This window comes from Centruroides sculpturatus, unplaced genomic scaffold, assembly GCF_000671375.1.
Source record: "Centruroides sculpturatus isolate CEXI.00-Female unplaced genomic scaffold, Cexi_2.0 scaffold560, whole genome shotgun sequence".
In the NCBI taxonomy this organism is placed as follows: Eukaryota; Metazoa; Arthropoda; class Arachnida; order Scorpiones; family Buthidae; genus Centruroides; species Centruroides sculpturatus.
Genome location: NW_019384914.1, coordinates 35,300 through 55,123, shown reverse-complemented (window position 1 = coordinate 55,123; position 19,824 = coordinate 35,300). Strand labels below are relative to the sequence as shown.

Genomic DNA, 19,824 nt, shown 5'->3' with positions numbered 1-19,824 from the left:
GCTCTACCCGGAAAGTTGAGAATTTTTGCAAAAATACCTTTGAGAACACCGAGTGGATACTTCGACATGTACGAGATTGTAAAATTTCCTACATATATACCTTCATTGAAAGCATACGCCTATTTCCAAACCGGATATCCTATCATAGCTTTGTCTATGGATAGACAATCATTCATGTTATTACAACAACACGAGCTGACCATTTGTAAAACAGCCCAGTTTTCTATATGTTCAGTAGACGTACCAATAAGAAGGGCTCCACAATATAGTTGTGAATACTCATTATACACCGGCAATGAGCCGAAGGTCAAAGAACTTTGCTCCAGACAGATTGTCTTGAGTTATGCTCCGATTTTTAAAAGAGTGGACGAACAGGGAATGTGGGTATATTCTACCCCTACACCACTCCTATTAACTATCAAATGTTCTTCCCGACAGCGGAGATCATCCTCATCCCTCTCTACAACTCAAAAATTAAATAATACGGGGATTATAAAGTTGCCAAATGCATGTGTAGGATATCTGCCAGGTATTATCCTCACATCCCATTTTCATATGCGATCTAAGATTCAAACTGAGATAGCTCAACGATTGGTAATACCACCTATCGAACACATCCTGAACGAAACAGAGCTGAGAATTCTCCAAATGCGATTACAAAACCCCCATACTCAAGAAGAATTGAAGATTCAATCGGACTTAGATATTAAATTGGCCGACAGAGCTAGCGAAGAAGCGACTTATGACTTGAATCGCTTACTGCATACAACAGCAAATACTTTACCTACCTTCAATCCTTCTAATCCAATTGTAATAATAATTATTAGTTGTGTAGGTACAGCTATTATTAGTATCAGCGGTATGTTCATTTTTCGTCATTTCCTTCGGAAAAGACGTGTTAGATCATCGCGTGGAAAACATACAGTAAAAATGGAAGATATTCCCCTCCAAGAGGTTAAAAAGGTTACTGTTCAAGAAGAGGTTGCCGATACCGAAATTACGTCCACAGTTGAACCTCAGCCTGACTCTAACCCTCGTAGACAATGGAGTAGCCAGGCTTATCGATTCTAATTCACTTAAATTTCGAAAGAAAACGACCGTGACCGAGAGAGCGATTGTTCTCACCCCTTTAAGTCGGTTTGTATATATAAAATCGTTATAGAATAGTATATAAAATTATAGTAAATATAAGCTAAGATCTGGTGTCAAATTAGTAGTTAATAGGTACTAACCATATATAATCAAGTATGACTTATCTTCGAATTAACAAGGTAATGGATCCGGGCGAGGGAACATCGAATTTCAGAACCCTCTCGTACAGAGAAGTAGACCGGGAGGCGGCAAGGGCGGCTTTCCTTAGGATGGTGGAAGCCATCGACAGTTCCCAAAGAAATAAGTGGAAGCTGCCATTGACCATGGCCGTTCTACCCATGAATTTCGGAGTAGCCTCGCCGGACAACTATAGAATAGAGGCCCAACAACGGTGGGTTCAACAAATCGGACAATACATGGCCTCCGGACATGTGGAAGGAGACAACACAGAAGAATACTCCGCTTTTGCTCCGGAAGTCTTATGCTCCTCACCGTCCGCGGAGACGGAGAATAAACTAGTGGAGGAGATACGTTCCCCTTCCACTACACCTCCGACCTCCACCACAACAGATACATCGTCTGATTCTGAATCGGATGAATCGTCAGATGCGTCTTCACCCCCCCTGCCGAAAAGAAGAAGACGGTTCCGCTATTAACTCCTGCTATAACCTGGAAACACCTTAATTAAATATAGAAATATTTTTGTAATAAACTGTTATATGTGTTACAACTTTTTCAGATAATGTCAAATAATAACAACCAAGCGATGCCTACTAATCTACAGGAGGCATGTCTTTTGTATGCCGCCGGACGAAGGAGACGCCTCTTAGCAGAAGAGGAAATGCAAGAGCGTCCTCATACTATAACTTTGAACATCGAATGTACACTCCAAGTATCTACAATTGTGCAGCTAATGCAACTAATACAACAAGGAATCGTCCCCTTTTCCGATAGAGAACCAGGACACCGACATATACCAGATCCCCATAGCATCCCATTGGAATTCGCCACTTTGGACCCATATTTGTTGCCAAATGACAGAAGTAACCAGCATGAGTCGTCCACCGCTCAAACAGAACAGTACCACCAGGAGAGAGCAGCCTCTCCTCCTAGACGAATTACCCGATCAGCCACTCGAAGACGGCGACTGAATCGTCAGGTCCTCCGTCGACGATAGATAGACTTATTGGTAAATGCTTCTTGGAAGGACTATAAAAACATATGATCGAACCGTTTACAGTACTCAACAAACGCTATTAACAGGTAACCAGCTATAAAGAATAAAAGGCAAGAAGAATCAGAAAAAAAAAAAATGGAAAAAAGAGGTCTCGACGAAGATAAATATATAACTAGTGAGACATTCTCAAAGAATATAATCACAAAAGTGCCCGGACCTTATGTATTTGTTTTCCCGGCACCACCTTATTTTTTACCTTTGGTACGCGAAACATACAAGTTGTAACCTGGAATAACCTTTTTTTTTTATTTAGCGTTCTTTATAATATTTTTGGATATACAAGAATAATTATTTAGTATTATGAGGTATTTTATATATTATATGTTATATATATATAGATAACTAACAAAAGTTTGCTATCGATATTGTAATGTGCCCGGACCTTATATTTTCATCTCCCGGCACCAACTTTTGTACTCATGTCAAGAGCGAATGCTCGAATTTGTCCATCCAGCTGTAGAGAAGAGAGAGAGTTCAAACCAAATGATAATGATTTTTAAGTGGGATCAAGTTCCCCTTTGCTAAAATTCACCCGATATTAATTTATATAGGGTAGAAATACGTATTGAACCGTTTTAACTGGATCCAAACATTCCCATTGTTTCCAGAACCAAACGGATGATCAGACAGAGCATCTTCGTATGACGTAAGACGAACGAGTTGTTACGAAATCCCAAGAATCATGTAAAAACACACACTAATCTTCCAAAAAAAAAAATTGTAGTGTGGTTTTTAAGAAAGAGGAGAGTGATGTGAAGGTCCGAAACTCTTTTTCTGTTTTAGATCAGTACAAATCTAGGAATTTTCCGAGTAAAAGAGAAAAGGGGGACTTCTACGGTCAATGACCGAGACGCTCTCCTCGAATAAGGAAAAAAAAGGAGAATGTTAAACTATCAATAAGTTAAATCATTTCTATTTGTTTAACAGTTATTCTATAGACGTTAGTATCAACAAGAAGGGAATAAGAGATATTTCTTATCACCTCTTGGTCGCACGTAACACGTGGTTACGGCAATAAATCGCCTTGTTCATAGTCAAACTCGACGTTTGATATAAACAATAACTAAATAGTTGACCAGGTTAAAGAAATTATTGTCAAATGATTGTTAATTTATGGATGAGAGCCATCAAACCTACAGAAATTTATAACATAAAATCATGTCATCTTGACACCAATATCAATAAATTGAACAAATTTCTCTGTCAATTGTCCGAACTCGCTAGATCCAAATATCAACACACTAGCAGGTGTGCGGATAAATCATGAATAACGTCATAGTTCTCACCCCCTTGAAATCAGTATAAAGAGGGCTCCCGGCCAGTATCGGTGTGGCCTCCAACTTAGAAGGAACTAACGGATTAACGATCCTCATCGCTGACCACCAAAGACGGACACAGATAGATCCTACGAACTACAACTTAGTAAGTAGAACTCTCTCTTTCCTCTCAGGTGGATTAGGGCTAATTCCGCGAAAAGAATATTAAAGAGGATCAGAGACTATCCTCAGTCGAAATACCCAAGATATAATCCGACTAACCTACTATTGTAATATCGGTTTGATTTTGACATTATTATATTTCTTAGTATTTGTAACCCTTTTATATGATATATACTAATTAAATTTATATTATATCTTAATGATGCGTGTTTACTCGTACTCTGTCAACACCTTATCGACTTATCCGCGACCTCCCACTCGATTTTCGCCCTCCTAAATTGCCATCCACTGACCCTGTGAGCGGGACTCACCGCCCCGTTGTCGGAAAACGGTTTAGGCTTTGATGCATAAACCCCGATTCTCACAGTTGTAGGCATGTGATATTGGGAGTGACTCCCTTTATCAGGAAAATTCTGGTTTCGAACAAACATGTAGCTCTGACTTCGGGCAGCGTCAAGATGGATGATTTTGTTCACATAGCAAAATGTTTTAAGTGCAGTGGGTAAAACCATTTCATACAGGAGTGACAGAATCTACAGCGGTGTAGCCACTGCATGGGAGAATACTGCTATGCCGAGTGCAACTATAAAGACAAGGGGCCATCATGCGTGAATTGCTAAGAGGCTAATAAAAACCTGCAAGGTGGTAAGAGATATGATCAAAGTCACAACGCCTTTCAGGCAAGGTGCCCGGTTTTACAGAAAATAAAAACAGCTGTAATCATGCAAAAAAATTAAGGGGACTAAAGCAAATAGCAGACCTAATACTGACCCTACCACATAACCATCCTGCAGTCATCATCAGTTCAACCAACAAACATATAATGGCCATAACCTTACTATAGTCAACTTGCAAAAGTGCAAGACCACTACGTCATATTTACTAACCAAAATCCAGCAGAAGAAAATTGATATCATTATAATACAAGAGCCATATACCCTTCAAGACAAACCAGCACTACTGGGGAATTATAGAATCAGATACCTCAAATAAAGGTCAAACCTTAACTGCTGTGGTCATAGCAAATTGTAACATCAACACCCAGATCATACCAAGTTATAGTAACCGGCACCAATGTATCATCCAAATTGAGGTTGGAGACTTACAATGTTACATTATTTCTGTCTATTTTCCCCCTCCAAGGATATTGAGTCTCCCTTGGATAACCTTGCTGAGATGGTTAGACAAATCTGGTTTGCTCCCATCGAGGACCCCAGGGACTGGGCAGTGTGGGAGTTTTTGGAAGAACAGCATCTGTACTTATTGAACACCAGTGGCCTCCCTACATACTTTTTGACAACCAGGGAAAGCTGGGTTGATGTTTGCTTTGCCAGCAGCTCTCTCTTAGGCGACATTGACACTTGTTACACCATTGACCAGGTCACGGGGATGCCCACCATTACATCAGAGCAGAAATTGTACATACTATTCAGTCTGCTAATGTGACTGAGAAGAAGAGAACAAACTGGGAGCTTTATGAGGTCATTATTCAAGAAACTTGGAAACCAAGACCATTCATAGATCTCAAAACTAAGGACGACTTAAACATCCTTATAGAATAACTAAATGTTATCCTACATCGGGCATTCACGAGGGCAACCACCATTAAAGACCAAAATAGCAAAATCCCATGGTGGAATCTGGAGCTACAAAAAAGAGGCAGAATGTGAGGAAAAAGAAGAAAGCCTATCAGAAAACTTCAGATCCTATACAGAGGGAAACCCTTCACAAGGAGTATAGCGAAGCACAGAAAGAATATAAGAACCTCATCAATAACAGCAGAACCAATTCATGGAAGTTCTGTGAAACTAGTGGCAACAAAAATCCATGGAGTAAACCCTTTAAAGTGGTTTTTAAGAAGTATAAGCATTTCCAGGTACCAACCACAGTAAGAAAAAAGAATAGAAACTATACAAAGACAATTGAGGAGACTTAGAATTATCTACTATCTGAGCTCTCCCAACAGACCAGACGGAAACAGACAATCACTTCCACGTAACTGTGAGAGGAAGTGCCCACTTGCTCTGAAGACAGAAATGGATACCAACTTCAGTCCTAGCAAGATAGTTAAGCTTTTCCAATAAATTAACTGAAGGAAGGCCCCAGACCCGGATGGGATAATGGGCAATATGGCTAAGCACGCATTTAGGGCCATACTATCCTCTAAGGTTATCTATAATAAATGTCTAAAACTGCAATATTTCCCAAAAGCAAGGAAGCGTGCAGAAATAAAACACCTTACCTAAACCACAATCAGGGCACCCTTCAACAGCAAAGGATTATCACCCCATCTCATTGCTGCCAATACTAGGCAAAATACTGGATATCTTACTTTCGAAAAGGCTGGCTGGAATTTGGGATGGAAAAATTAAATTTTCTACATAACAACCAGCACGGCTTCCAGAAATAAAGGAGCTCCATAACCACTCTACAACAGCTGCTGGGGATCATCGACAATGCGAAAACCAATAACAAAGACACGCTGGCCGTGGCATTAGACTTTCAGGAAACCTTCAATGATGCATGGTGGCCAGCCATCCTCACAGCCCTGGAAGATGTAAATACCCCAGGAATATATATGGGCTTTATAGGAATTTCCTATCAGAAAGAAAAGCCAGTATTATGACTGGAACCAGCATCATCAGCAAAAACATAAACAGAGGGTGCCCACAAGGGTCAAGGTCCGAGCCCATCTTATGGGTGGCATTATACAACAATATCTTCAAACTGCAAGACACCCCTCTGAAATACCAAGATAAACATCCTTGGATTTGTGGACGACACACTAGTTCTCATTGCACACAAAAATCAAGTTCTGCAGGTTCAAATGAATAAACTTCTCAGCAAGATAAATTAATAGGCTAAAAAGAGAAACTAATTATTAATCCTGCCAAATGTTCCTGCATTATATATTTCCATGGCATCACCCTCCCAATAAAAGGCCTGCCATCAAACTTTCTGGCCAATGTATAAAATACAGCCCAGTCATTAAATACCTGGGAATAAACATTGATGAAATGTTAACCTGGAAACCACATGTCAATCACATCCACGACAAGGCCACCACCCTAGCTCACTCCCTCAGATGCATTTCCTGGAATACATGGGGGATCAACTCTAACTGCTATAGAGCCGGCAGTCATTTACGGAGCAGAGGTCTGGAAAAGGCAGCTACAAAGCAGAATATCAAGAGGAAACTTTTATCAATACAATGCATGAGCCTTATCCCCATAGCAAAGGTCTACTGGACAAGTCCTAGAAATGCTTTACAGATAATTTCAAACATACTGCCTCTAGACTTATGTGTCTTAAAAATTCACTGGAGACACTAACTCCTTGGACATCCAGCTGAAAGTTTGCAGACTTCCAATCACCATCTATTAATGAGCAACCTTATCAGGGACATTCAACAATATGGCCTTCACACAGTTCAGAGGAGCAACATTGTTCATCCAGCAAAGTCATGCCCAGAAATTAAGGAGAGTTGGGAAGACAGTAACAGTGGATACAAAATCTTCACTGACAGGTCAAAGTCAACAGACGGTATACATAGGATGTGCTGTGGTGGTGTATAACAAGTACAACAGGTCCATCTTCCAAGCTAATTACAAATTCAAAGAACAATGCTCAATTACATAAAAGACAACCCAAGGCTTTACAATAAGACAATATATTCAGTGATAGCAAAACAGCACTTGCTCAGATCAAGCAGTTACAAACAACACTGTCTATTGTTCAAGAAACCATCAACCTTCTCGAAACACTCCAAAGAAAAGAAGCGACAATTTCCTTTAACTGGGTTAAGGGGCATTCAGCAGTTAGCAAAAATGAGTGGTCAGACCTGTTGGCAAAAAGGGCCGTGAGGTTGGACACACTCATCTCATTAAGCACTCTTCCAACAAGTCTTATCAAGACCAGATTAAACAACACCATAATGCAACTATGGCAATGTTGGTGGGAATCAGAGGATGTGGGCCGACACACCTTCAAGTTTCTACAGTGTTATGGACAGACAGGCTAAGAACTTCTACCAGCCCAACTTTGCTACCTCACAATTTGTAACAGGTCATGGGAACTTTCAAACATACCTGAAATGATTTCATAACAAAGAAGACACAAAATGTCTCTGCTCCATGGATGAGGACCAAAAAACAGCATATAATTTTCTTGTGTCCAAAATATAAAGCAGAAAGAAGACTTCTAGCAAGCACCCTGGCTGATGTCGGCTTTCACTGGCCTTGCCAGATGAAAGATTTCTTTACCAATCATCGGACTCTACAGGCTTTTGAAACCTTCATCAGGGCGATAGATATCTTGAGGTCAATCAGATAATGGACCTTCCTAGCAACAAACTAGGTGTGTGACACCCTGGACTTGGCAGCAGTTGAAGACATCACTGGTGCATCAAGCCAGCCTGTCACCGCGTGCTGTGTTTTATCAGGTCTCACCCGTTATTTGCATGCGAAGCCCCATGGTCGACTGGCCGTTCCATCTTTTCTAAGTTTAAGGGACTTCCTGGATTGTCAGCACTTCCCGCCATGTCAGGGGATGGTGGTTGATTGGACATATGTGGTTTTCTGTCTTGTTCTCATCTCTAATTCAAGAGGGAACCTTGTCACTTTATTTGTACATGGGTTTTTTTTCTTTGTACCCTATGAGGTACAAAGTTTAGATTGGTGGTTTCCTTCTTGTTAGAGGAGGTTGTTCATGCATGTTTTGTTTTGGCCCCATGGCAAGCCAGCTGTTGGGGGGACTCTTCTCATGTACTGATTGTACTGTACAGTACATATGCAACCATTTTCTTTTGTTACCTCCTAAGCCATGGAGGCTTTGTCTGTTTTTTCCCTCATGGGGTTGTTCATATGCGTTTTGTGTGTTGAGCTCCAAGGCAAGTTAGCCATTATGAGGCTCCTACTGCCTCAAGTTGCAGAGGCAGTTATTCTGTATACAACTGTATTTTTGTAATTTGTATTCATTGGTATTAAATAAATGGCATTCTGAGATCTCATGTTTTACACTTTCCTATCATCCTTTTTCTTTTCTTCATTCTTCTCATTTCTGCTATAACCCTTCATATCTCCTTTTCCAAGGCTACACCTACTGGTGGAGGCCTTCCAATCCTTTGGTAAATGAAAATGAAAATGTCTCCTTGCAACTCCCCCACCCTCAAATTGCCCAGAACTTGAATTAGTTTATACAAACAGTTAAAACATGAACATTAGCTCCTTATCTACCCCCACCTGCTCTGCAAATTAAGGTGCATGTATGTCGATGTTATGTGATTTTTAATTTAATGTTTTAAGTTTTCTTATTCTTAAAGTTATATTATGTTTCAAATGGGTAATGCCGTTATCGTTTCAGTTTTAAAAATCCATTTGAAATCTGTTTGATTCTATTACTGCCTGAGGACGACATGCATTATTACATTGAAAGCACTTGCAGGAAAATAAAATGTTTCTTAACACCTTCCATGTGAATTTTTCTCAAGTTATTATATCTTCATTTATTATCATTCATTCTATATGCTCTGAATGACCTTATAGAACAAAAGGCTAGCTCAAGGCTATCTAAATACATTTTATGATTCCATCTCATACATAAAATTAGAAATTGAAAACAACTAGGAAAAACAAAAGATGAAACAAACAATTATTTATTGTTACATGATCACAATGCTAAGCTGAAATTTTTAATCATCTTTTTAATTTATTTAATTTAAAATATATGCTCTCAACCTCAAATTAGTAGTGGCTTGCCTCTGTATGTCATACTTTTCCTTTAACAATAGTCATACCAGTCATCTATCTAACACTTTTTGGGAGAAAATTTTTTAATTGAAATAATGTGACTTCTGATTTGCATTAGAAGTTCCTATATAGTTTATTGGGACCTCCTGCCCCTATGGTTTCTGTATCTGGTCTCGTCTTTCATCTATCTAACACCATTCTTGAAATTACAGAAAGACAGACAAATTGACAGAAAGATGGACGACAGTGGGAATTTATAGGTCTACAACTTTTTCAAATTGCAGCCCAATAACACCAAAACGGGCCATTAGGTCTATCCCTTGAATGATGACTACCCTTATTTACCATCCTAAAACACAGCACAAATTTTTCACAAGTTTCATAGGCAACCATTGAATAAAATAAATTATTCATAAAAACGTTACTATATTTCAAGAAACTCACCTGTAAAAGTAAGAGCAACCCCGAATACTATTATGACTAAAATGTTCGGCATTTTTTTCATTTCCAAAATCTTCAAGAGGATCTGACCATAAGAGATCACACATGGGACCAAATGCAGGTGGTTCTTTAAATCTGTCCAACTAATAATAATAATAATAAATGATATTTAAATAAAGATTACAAATTATTTACTCAAAGTTGAACACATTATTGGTATTACTACCAAAATTATAAATGAAGTATCATTAGTTAAAATTACAAAAAATTTAACCATAAAAATTCAATTTATTTTATATTTTAACTTGTTCAGATATAAAATATCTAGTTATAGTCTATCAAAGTAAAATTTTCTATTTATGAAAATTCTGTAGTTTAAATGTAAAGATAATGATAATTTATATTATAAAAAAGTCAAACAAGTATCAATATCTATAATAAAGACTATTTATCTTCTATTAAATTTATCTAAAAACCTGTTTTTTTAGGCATTCAAAACTTTCATTTGCTTTCAGATAAAATGAAACAGATTTAATTCTAATATATTTTATCTGTAAATTTCTTAATCCTCTATAAAGTTACATTTTAAATTTTTCATTAACATGAAAAATTTTCCTTCCATGACAGGCACAAACCAATAAACTTTAAGGACCAGTGGATTATATACAAATGCATGGAAATCTCGATATGAAATCTCATAACCCACAACCTTACACACAACTTTCATATAATGTTGTAGCACTTCTTGCTATTTTTTTTTGTTCTAATAATGTTAAGTAAAAGAACATTAAAAGCATTCAATATGAATGATCCATGATATACAGTACAGGAACTCCCCTACTTACAAACACTCAATTTACAAATCTACTTGTAAAAAGTAAAGACAGAGGTAAAAGAATTAATATTTAATTTGCAAACTTTCAGACTCAAACAATTTGACCATATGTCTAAAATTCAAATTTTGCATAAAATCTGAAGCTCTCTTGCTGATCATGATGTAGTGTTAAAGTCATTCTTCAACCAGTAATAAATAATAAATTTTTTATAAATAATTAATGTGAATTTTTTTCTATTGCATATTTTCGTTTTTTGTTTCTATGTGAATTCTTATGTTCCATCACCACTGGTGAGGTAACAATAAAGTTGTTAATGTTGGAATAACAGCATTTTTTGTTATTGTTTGCAATTTTAAAAAATTTTTACAATTAATGCTTCAAAAAAATGCATCAAAAACATAATAGTATATCCAGCAGGAGATAAATGCAAAAAGTCTATTACTGTTTAAACTAAACTTGACATTTTAAACCTATGTGCATTAGGTGAAAAAATGCAGGTTTAAAACACCCAATACAGTACTAAGCTGTAGAGAGTGAATAAACATAATGTATTCTAAAAGCATAATGTATTCTATTATGTATGTTAAAGGATCAAACACTAACAATGTGTGGTTATTGTGTACAAAATGTGCTTTAGTTGTTAGTTTTTGACTTTTCTCATAACATTTCGAGTGATGCCAAAACCTCTGGAACCTAACCATACCTTCACTTACCATCTTCACAGACAGCTCTGGCACTGATGAGCAAAAAGGCTGTAGCTTTGTCCAACTCAAGGTGATCAGTAAGCAGTATCATCTGAATCACTTGTGTTCTGTCTTCCAGGCAGAACTTTTTGCAATAACTCAAGCTATTAATTAAATGTGTAATGACACCTATACAGAGTATAACATCACAATCACCTCTGACAGTGCCTCTGCACTGAGTCTTATCAAAAGCAACAGCCTCCACCCTATGATTGTTGAGGTGCACAAGCAGTTACATGAATCTGAGAACTACTACTCATGAAAGTGGACTCAAGCTCATGCCAGAACCACTAGAAATTAGAGGGCAGATGCCCTCACCAAAAAAGTGGCTAGAAATGATTTCCTCCCTTTCTCCTATAACAGAATTCCTCTTAAGAAAGGGAAGAAATTATTATTCAAAGATCTTTTTACTGACTGGCAATATGAATGGGAGGAAGACAATCATATCACCACATACAGCTTCTTCCCAGATATTCAACAGCATATTCTCAACAATTGGCAAAAACGACCATTACGGCATACAATTTTATACAAAGCATGGCAACTTTAACGCATATGAACACAGGGTCTCCATTGGAAATTGTAACAACTGCCACTACTGTAATAAAATCGATTGAAGCTACCGTTACAACTTCAAATGCCCTATAACCAAGACTGAGTGATACAAACTTAAATTAACTATTATCAAGAATGGTGGTAGTTGGCCTTGTCAGCCTTGGGAACTTCTTAACATGCAAGAAATGTATGACCTCTTTCAAAGTCTTATTAAGAAATATTTCCAGGTTACAACCATCAGGTAGGAGCTTCTGCAACAAGATCAGTTGCCCTATTAACTCTTTGCAACTTTTTCATGTAAACCTTGTATATATTTTCTCCTTCATGTTTTCGCATATACCCATTGTAATCACACTAGCTGTTGTGACTACTACTCATGCCAAATGCTAGGCATGCTACATGTAAGACATGTACTTGATTGTAAATAGTTTTACTCTCTTAACTCTCTTTACTTCATGTTTGGTCTTATGTGAATTCCTGTGAATCATACAATTGGATGTGTTTTCTCTACCATGTACAAAATCTGTTGTTCTGTTACCTCTGGTCTTCACCTGATAATCCATAAGTGGGATCAGGCCATGTATGTTTAATACATTAATAAAGATATTGAGTTGAGTTGTGTACAGTTTGGTTTGTCTTCCCAAACAAGCATCAGCTCAAACTAATCCTGGATCTATACTTATTACTTTAAAAAATCTTTAGAATAATGATAAACTATTTAAGGAAATTCAAGCACATTTAAAAAATAGACACCTATGATTGCCGTAATCGTGGGTGTCTATTTGCTAAGCATCAGGTTTCAGTAGATGTTTATATCAAGAACATTTAGAATCACATTTACGAAATTTGCTTTGTAATTAAGGCTGTCCTATGAAGATCACAATGAGAGTGAACTACAGTGGGTGATCAGTTAATGAACATAATCTGTTACAAGACCATATTTGCTACCCGAAATGTTTGTAATCTGATTTATTGATTTACCATAATTTTTTTGGGAATTTAATTCGTTTTGAAGACCCCAAAAAGTAAAAAAATATATACTTTCTTACTATGTTTATTTATATGTAATAATAAAAATACATATATACATAGTCTTGCATTTTTATCAGTCGTGTTTTTTCTGTTTGTGGGGGTTAAAGTAATGTTGATTACTTTTCTCTCTTCTTCAGGATTTTTCAGAAGTAGGTAATTAATAGAATTGTTGTTGTAGAGATCCCCAAGCCTATTATCCAAAACCTGATTTGAATGCCATTCTAAAACCATTATTCTTACATCTTCTCACTTCTTCAAAAGATCTTTTAATGGCAAAAAACAGCATTGGTCCTCTTTCGTCTTCCTCTTTTTCAGAAGAAAACACACCTCACTGAGTTTCTTGGTGTTCTTCTGTCATCAAATCAGTTTAGGTTCCATTATGAGCTCTTCAATGTTCTTTATTTCTCAGATGTGATTTTCATTACTCCTTTAACTGCTTGAGTCGTCTTCTTGATTATATCTTCCTTAGCTAAGATTGAAGATTGTGCCAACTGTAGACCTGTTCGAGCAATACTGCCTTAGCAACATCAGATATCTTGTATCCACTATCTTGGCTATTATCTCTTGCTTGGTTTCTGTGGTGAGCACAGTTCTTGAAACTCCATGCTTTTTAGGCTCCATAATATTATCAGTTTCTTTTTTAAGCAAAAAGTTCAGAAAAGCACTTACAAAAATTTACAAAAATTAAACTCTCATTTTTTAAAAATAAAAACCAATGCAAAACTTAACAAGTGCCCAACTGACAGTCTTGCAAAGACTATAAAATTCTTTCTGTCAGAAAGGTAAATAAAAGGCTGGAATTACAAGTGAGAGTTTCAATGTTTGAAGGATTACTGTCTGATCAATATTGAGTTGAGCATCAATGTAGACATCTTCCACACTCCAAAAGGTTTTGAATTGTCACCTGGAGACAAGGGAAGATAAATCAGTATTCACTATTTTACATAACTACTTCCTGTGTGTGTTCTCTGAGGTGCTCTTTATCCGAAAATAAAAATATTTCACGAAAGTGTTCGTTGTCCAATTTGTTTGCAGTCTAAACTGTTCGTTAACCGATCACCCACTGTGTTAGATCATGATTATTGTGCAGAAAAAATATTTAAGTTTATCCTACATTATTTAGGTAGTTATATTGTTCACTTTTTATTGCCAGAACTTGGTTGTGATGAACACAAAAGCATCTTGACAACAAAACCTGAAAATGCTACAGCAGAAAAGTCATTTGTGTCCATTAGATATCATGAGCCGTGCTCCATCCAAAGTACTGTACATCAATTGACAAACCATAAGCTTTGTCAATTAATGTACTGGGCAGAAAAAGTATGTGAACACGTAACAAAATCAAACATAAATGTTATTTTGCAGTAATGAAAGTAATACTAAATCAGTTTTCTATTACATTATTGATAGGATTGACTTTTAACCAAGATAATTTAATGGCATCAATCTCCCTAACACACAAACTTTCCTGCAAAATTTCAGAAATTTTCAACAAAAGAACAAGAGGTATTAAGCTTCAAAGTGAATGAACAAAATCATTCCCCAGACACAGATAAAACCCCAAACTTTTTCATTTCTCAACTTTTCAAGGTCCCAAATCCCAAAATGTAAAAATCTGGGAGACCATTTTTTGACTAATTGCCATACTTTCCCTCTATTATATATAATAGCTGGGAAAGTAAAAAGTTTCACATCACTGAGATTTGACCTCACTACGCTCTTCTAATAATTGCAGTATCACTGGTGAGAACATTTGTTTCTAGCTGATTTTGGCAAGTACTGAAAATAGCTAGTCGAAAGACCAGGTGATCTATCATCTCTGACATAATATCGAATAAGCATATTTAAACTGTAAAACATTTTGTGACTTTAAAAAAATCCATATTAGTTAGACAATATTATAGCTTTAAGAGAACACTTAATAACCTAATATTGATATAATTTGTTTTCAAAATGTTTTGATATTTTCCAAACTCTTCACAATTATCTTTCACACTGCCAATTTGAGAGTATGTGTTAATGAAATAATCTAAAAATTAAAACAAAAAAGTGCAAAAAGTGATAAATAGCACAGTTTAAACTATATATATATATTTTTTTTCAATTATTATCTAATAATTTTGATTGTGTAACAAAAGAAGTTTTATTTCATTTCTGATTACATTTTTTCCAGTTCATATATAATTATATGTAATTTATTAAGGGATAATTTAATAAATTTATACTTTTGTAACAGATTACACTGTTGTCTATAATAAAGTGAATGCCAATGTTCTATTGATTTTTTGTTAATCTAAAGCTTTCTTTGATCCTTGCATCTGAATGGGTCATAGTTGCTGGCTCCACCAATTAAACTTTTTTCAACCAAAAGTAGGCCATAATATTGACAACAAAAATGAGATGCATATTTTTACAAGTTCTCCAAAATTCGTTGTACTGTACCCTTTTGGGAAAGGCAGAAGTTTCTCTCTAATTTAAAAACATAAATTTTAGCCCCTGTAAAGATTAGTAATTTTAGATGATACAATTTCATGACTTTTGTAAGTTTTATGAATGAACTATCATATTAAATTTATTAATTTAAATATATCTTAGGAAGACCGTAATGAAAAAAAATTGCAACCTTTTTAATGTCATCTAGAGTATGTATTTCAGGAGATAATCCACCATGTACACAAAGAAACTGTTGATTCATAAGTGCAGATAATGGGAGACAATCAAATGCTTCCATACATGCATCGTAAACACGTTCAGAGTACTTAATTTTACCTATAAAAACATTAAAACGTATTATTAATCTAATTATTAAAATAAAATAAATTATTAAATTATTTATAAAATATAACTACAGTACTATCTCAGTAATCTAGCTGTTCACTAGTTCAACAAGTCCAGTAATTTGACACTAGTCAACTCTTGGCAACATTGCCAGTAATACTGGAAATGTTGCAAAGTCATAGACAAACTTCTCACTAGTTCAAACTGCAGTTCCTACTAAATGTTACATATTAAGTCTGAACTTGGGCACAATATAAAAGAATATTAGCCTTGTCATCTTTGACTGCTCAGAAAAAGACAGTATCTTATAACAAATACTGCATAATGTCACACCTTTAAATGCAGTATAATCTTAATTATACTTTAATATTTTCAGTTGTTTTTACCAAAATGATCAAAAACATTAAAGTAAGAAAACAATCAACACACGAGAACCTTATTATATCCCAGTAACAATAAAAATTTTAATAAAACTAATGTTTTTGACCACATTTATGGTCTTCTTCAGGCTTTTGACCAGTGTAATTTGAATTTGGCATGCATCAAACAATATGTTTAAAATTATCTTAAAATTCCGAACATTTAAAACTAGAAAACAATCTTTTAGTTAGTCGAATGTGCTACAATAGCGATAAAAATATCTTTACACCGCAACAAATAAATAATAAGATATACATAATGGTGTAGCATAGGTATTTAATGTTGCTCTCATTTTTTCTCATAGCACCACCTCCATGTGTAAGAAACATTAGTGGCATCCTTTGCGTTAATACAGTTGCCAGCCAGTCCAGCTTTGCCATTCATAAGTAAGTAATACCTACAGTTAAAAAATTTTTTAATAACACTTACCCAAAAATGTTTAAATAAACTTTACTGAAAATAATTTCAACCATATGTAACTACCAACAAACCAGCATGAAGTAGATTCAATCAAACTAAAAACAAATATTTTCCTCCATTTTAATGGTTGTCTTCAGGTTTACACCACATAGAAATAACAGAATGCGTGTTTTGAAAAAAAACAAGAATTTAAAAGTTTTGAACGTCGTGAAATACGCACATTTCCAATGTCATATTTTACAAGGTTCTTCAAACTGGATAACAATTTTAAAAACTTTACTAAATATGAAGATTAATCTATAAAACCAAAACACAGTGACAGTCATAAATGCTAATGTTTGAAAGCAATGTCAATGACACCTGGTTGATAGGAAAGTTAGGACAAGGAAAAAAATATTTGCACTATTGGTTTTAATTAAAGTAAACCTGACGAAAATCACAAAATAATTTGAAAATTTCAATATTCTAATATCAGTGGATAAATTTGAGACAATATGCTTGCTTACTTGAATAAAAAAAATATTGGATAACAAAGTTTACATTTAAAAATTGTGAAATTTTGTACAAAGAATTTCTAAAACTGTAAAACTAAAAATGGATATAAACACTAACCAAAACCAGATGAATAGCAAATGAACACACACACTGCCATAAATAATCAGCCTATAATTTGGAAATACAGTAATAATTATGAATTATAAATGAATTTGTCACTAGAGGGAGGCATTAGGTGCCATCTTGTATTAAAATTAATTAATTAAATATTATAATAATGAATTTTAATACAAAATGGTGCCTAATGCCTCCCTCTAGTGCCAAATTCATTTATAATTCATAATTATTATTTCCAAATTACAGCCTGATTATTTATGGCTGTGTGTGTACGAAAATACCTGCATTAAAATCAGTGGTGTAGCGTAGTGGCAGCGGCACTTTTTAGTGGGTGGAAAAATTTCACAAAAAATAATAATAATATGTTGTAAAAATTTGAAACATTTCATTTCATATTTTCTTCGCCCCTACGATATGGACTGATTGAAATGAGTACAGAATAGTGTTACCATCCGGACAGTCCGAGAATCAACTCATCAGACTATTAATTTTTCCTGGCGATGTCATGCAGAACCTGTCAACCTTTTTTTTTTTTTATTTTTGCTTGTACGATTCATCCGTTTCATACACATCTCCAATATCCAATAGCGTTAAGTCATTTATGTTACTTACGTTACTCCCACCAAAGTCTCCCTAGTCACTAACTGTAACTGATTTAGAACCAGCATGCACTGCACATTCTTTGCATTGCAAAATGACATATGCATGCATCAGGAACTTCTGTTTGAACAAACCTCACTTGCTGTCCGGGTCAGCAATTTTAAAAAGATGGCAACACTAGCACGGAATTTTTCATTACTTATTCTGTGACGAAACTGAATTTTAGTCTTTTAAATTAAGATACCTAAATAAGGGAACAGCGAAATTTTCCTTTGCCCCAGGCGGCTGACACCCATGCTACGCCACTGATTAAAATATTATTGATGTAATGTGCATATGATAGAACGTTAGATAAAAATCTTTCAAGAGTCTGATGTTCTAGAAGTGAAATTACTAGAGAGATTGTGGCCAGAGTATTCATCTTTAAAATAAGGACATTGAATGTTGCCATTCTGTAAGCATAGACATTTGACAATGGCATTTGGAATGTCATTGGAATCATGCTCGACATTCCAAATGCCATTGTCAAACTTCTAGACTTACATAATGGCAGCGCTCAACATTTGACATTCACATTTTAGAGATGAAAACTTCGGCTATAACCTCTCTATTAACTCACAGATCACCAGAAAGCAGGTTTTCCATGGGTACCCAGCACTTCTGAATGTACTGTACAGTACATGTGATTGTTAAAAGAGAAAAAAGAGATAAAGCATAACATGTGTGTCAACTCCAGAATCTGCTGATGAAAACTATGTACCTTATGGGTAGCATGAAACAAAAACTTACATAATGCACAAAAACAAGGCTCAAGTTGAATCAAAGAATACATCGACACAAAGTTAACATTGACGGATAATGAGTACTTTCAGGTGCACATTATATGTCAATGCAATAGTTTCTAATTTTTGAAATATGCTCTAAGGCAGGGATGGTGAACCTATGACACATGTGCCCAAACTGACATTTAAGGAGAAATCATATGGCATGTAACCTATCATATGATTTTGATTTATCATGTCTTTTTCAATCATTCTATTGGTTTATTACCTAATTATCCTTTTTTCACTTAGCATATCTAAATTTATTCTAATTAAAGCAAATTTGTTTAACTTCTTTAAATTGTGAGATATGAAAGTGTTCCATAATAAAATTAGTTATCACTTCACGCCAACTTTATAATTATTGTGAAATCATTACATGTTGTGGCGTTACCACGGTGAATTATTAAAATATAAATATAAAATGATCACGAGTACTTTCGGTAACGTACAGCTACCATCTTCAGGTGAAATGAATACTAGAGTTTTCTGTATCATAGTTATAGCACTTCTTGAAAAAGCGGTGTGGCTAAATGGAACTACAATGTAAATAAAATTTTCTTGCAGTTCGAAAATGTTTCGGAATGGAATGGAAAATTATAAAAATTCACAAAGTATGGTTGCTATGCGACATGAAGCTCTAGCAATCTAATTTGTAACATTTAAATAAAGTAGTCCTTGTTTTAGAGATTTCCAGAGTTGTGGTATTCCATGGTGAAAGCATTGAAATATATAGGTTTTCCCAAATATAGACTTCTTTATGATTGTTGCATCTTTTCAATAGTTTTGTTTGGTTCCAAACCGGCCGGTAGTCTTGATCAAGGACTTTTCTCGCTAATTCCGTTGATGGCCGGTTATTATCTGACAGATGTCATCCTGATGTTCTGAGATGCGTGATGTTAGTGTTCTAGCAGTCGCTTCTATGTAATAAGTATCTTCTCCTGATCCATTAAGTTGTAATGGAATAAGATAAACTCCCGATTTCTCTTTCATATCGATGGGATCTCTGTCATTAGTTAGTAATCTTCTTAATGTTGGCTGTGTGGATAGC

The 19,824-nt window shown here is 35.4% G+C and overlaps 1 protein-coding gene across 1 annotated transcript in view; it reads right to left on the bottom strand.

Annotated features, from left to right (window-relative positions):
* LOC111631710 (serine/threonine-protein phosphatase 2B catalytic subunit 3-like) overlaps positions 1 to 19,824 on the bottom strand; it is a 91,508-nt gene that overhangs the window by 37,548 nt on the left and 34,136 nt on the right. Inside the window, exons 4-5 of the mRNA XM_023376016.1 lie at positions 15,746 to 15,891; positions 9,960 to 10,099 (exon numbers count right to left, since the gene is read on the bottom strand). Of these exons, the coding sequence (XP_023231784.1) occupies positions 9,960 to 10,099; positions 15,746 to 15,891 (286 nt within the window). The remainder of the gene's footprint in view (positions 1 to 9,959; positions 10,100 to 15,745; positions 15,892 to 19,824) is intronic.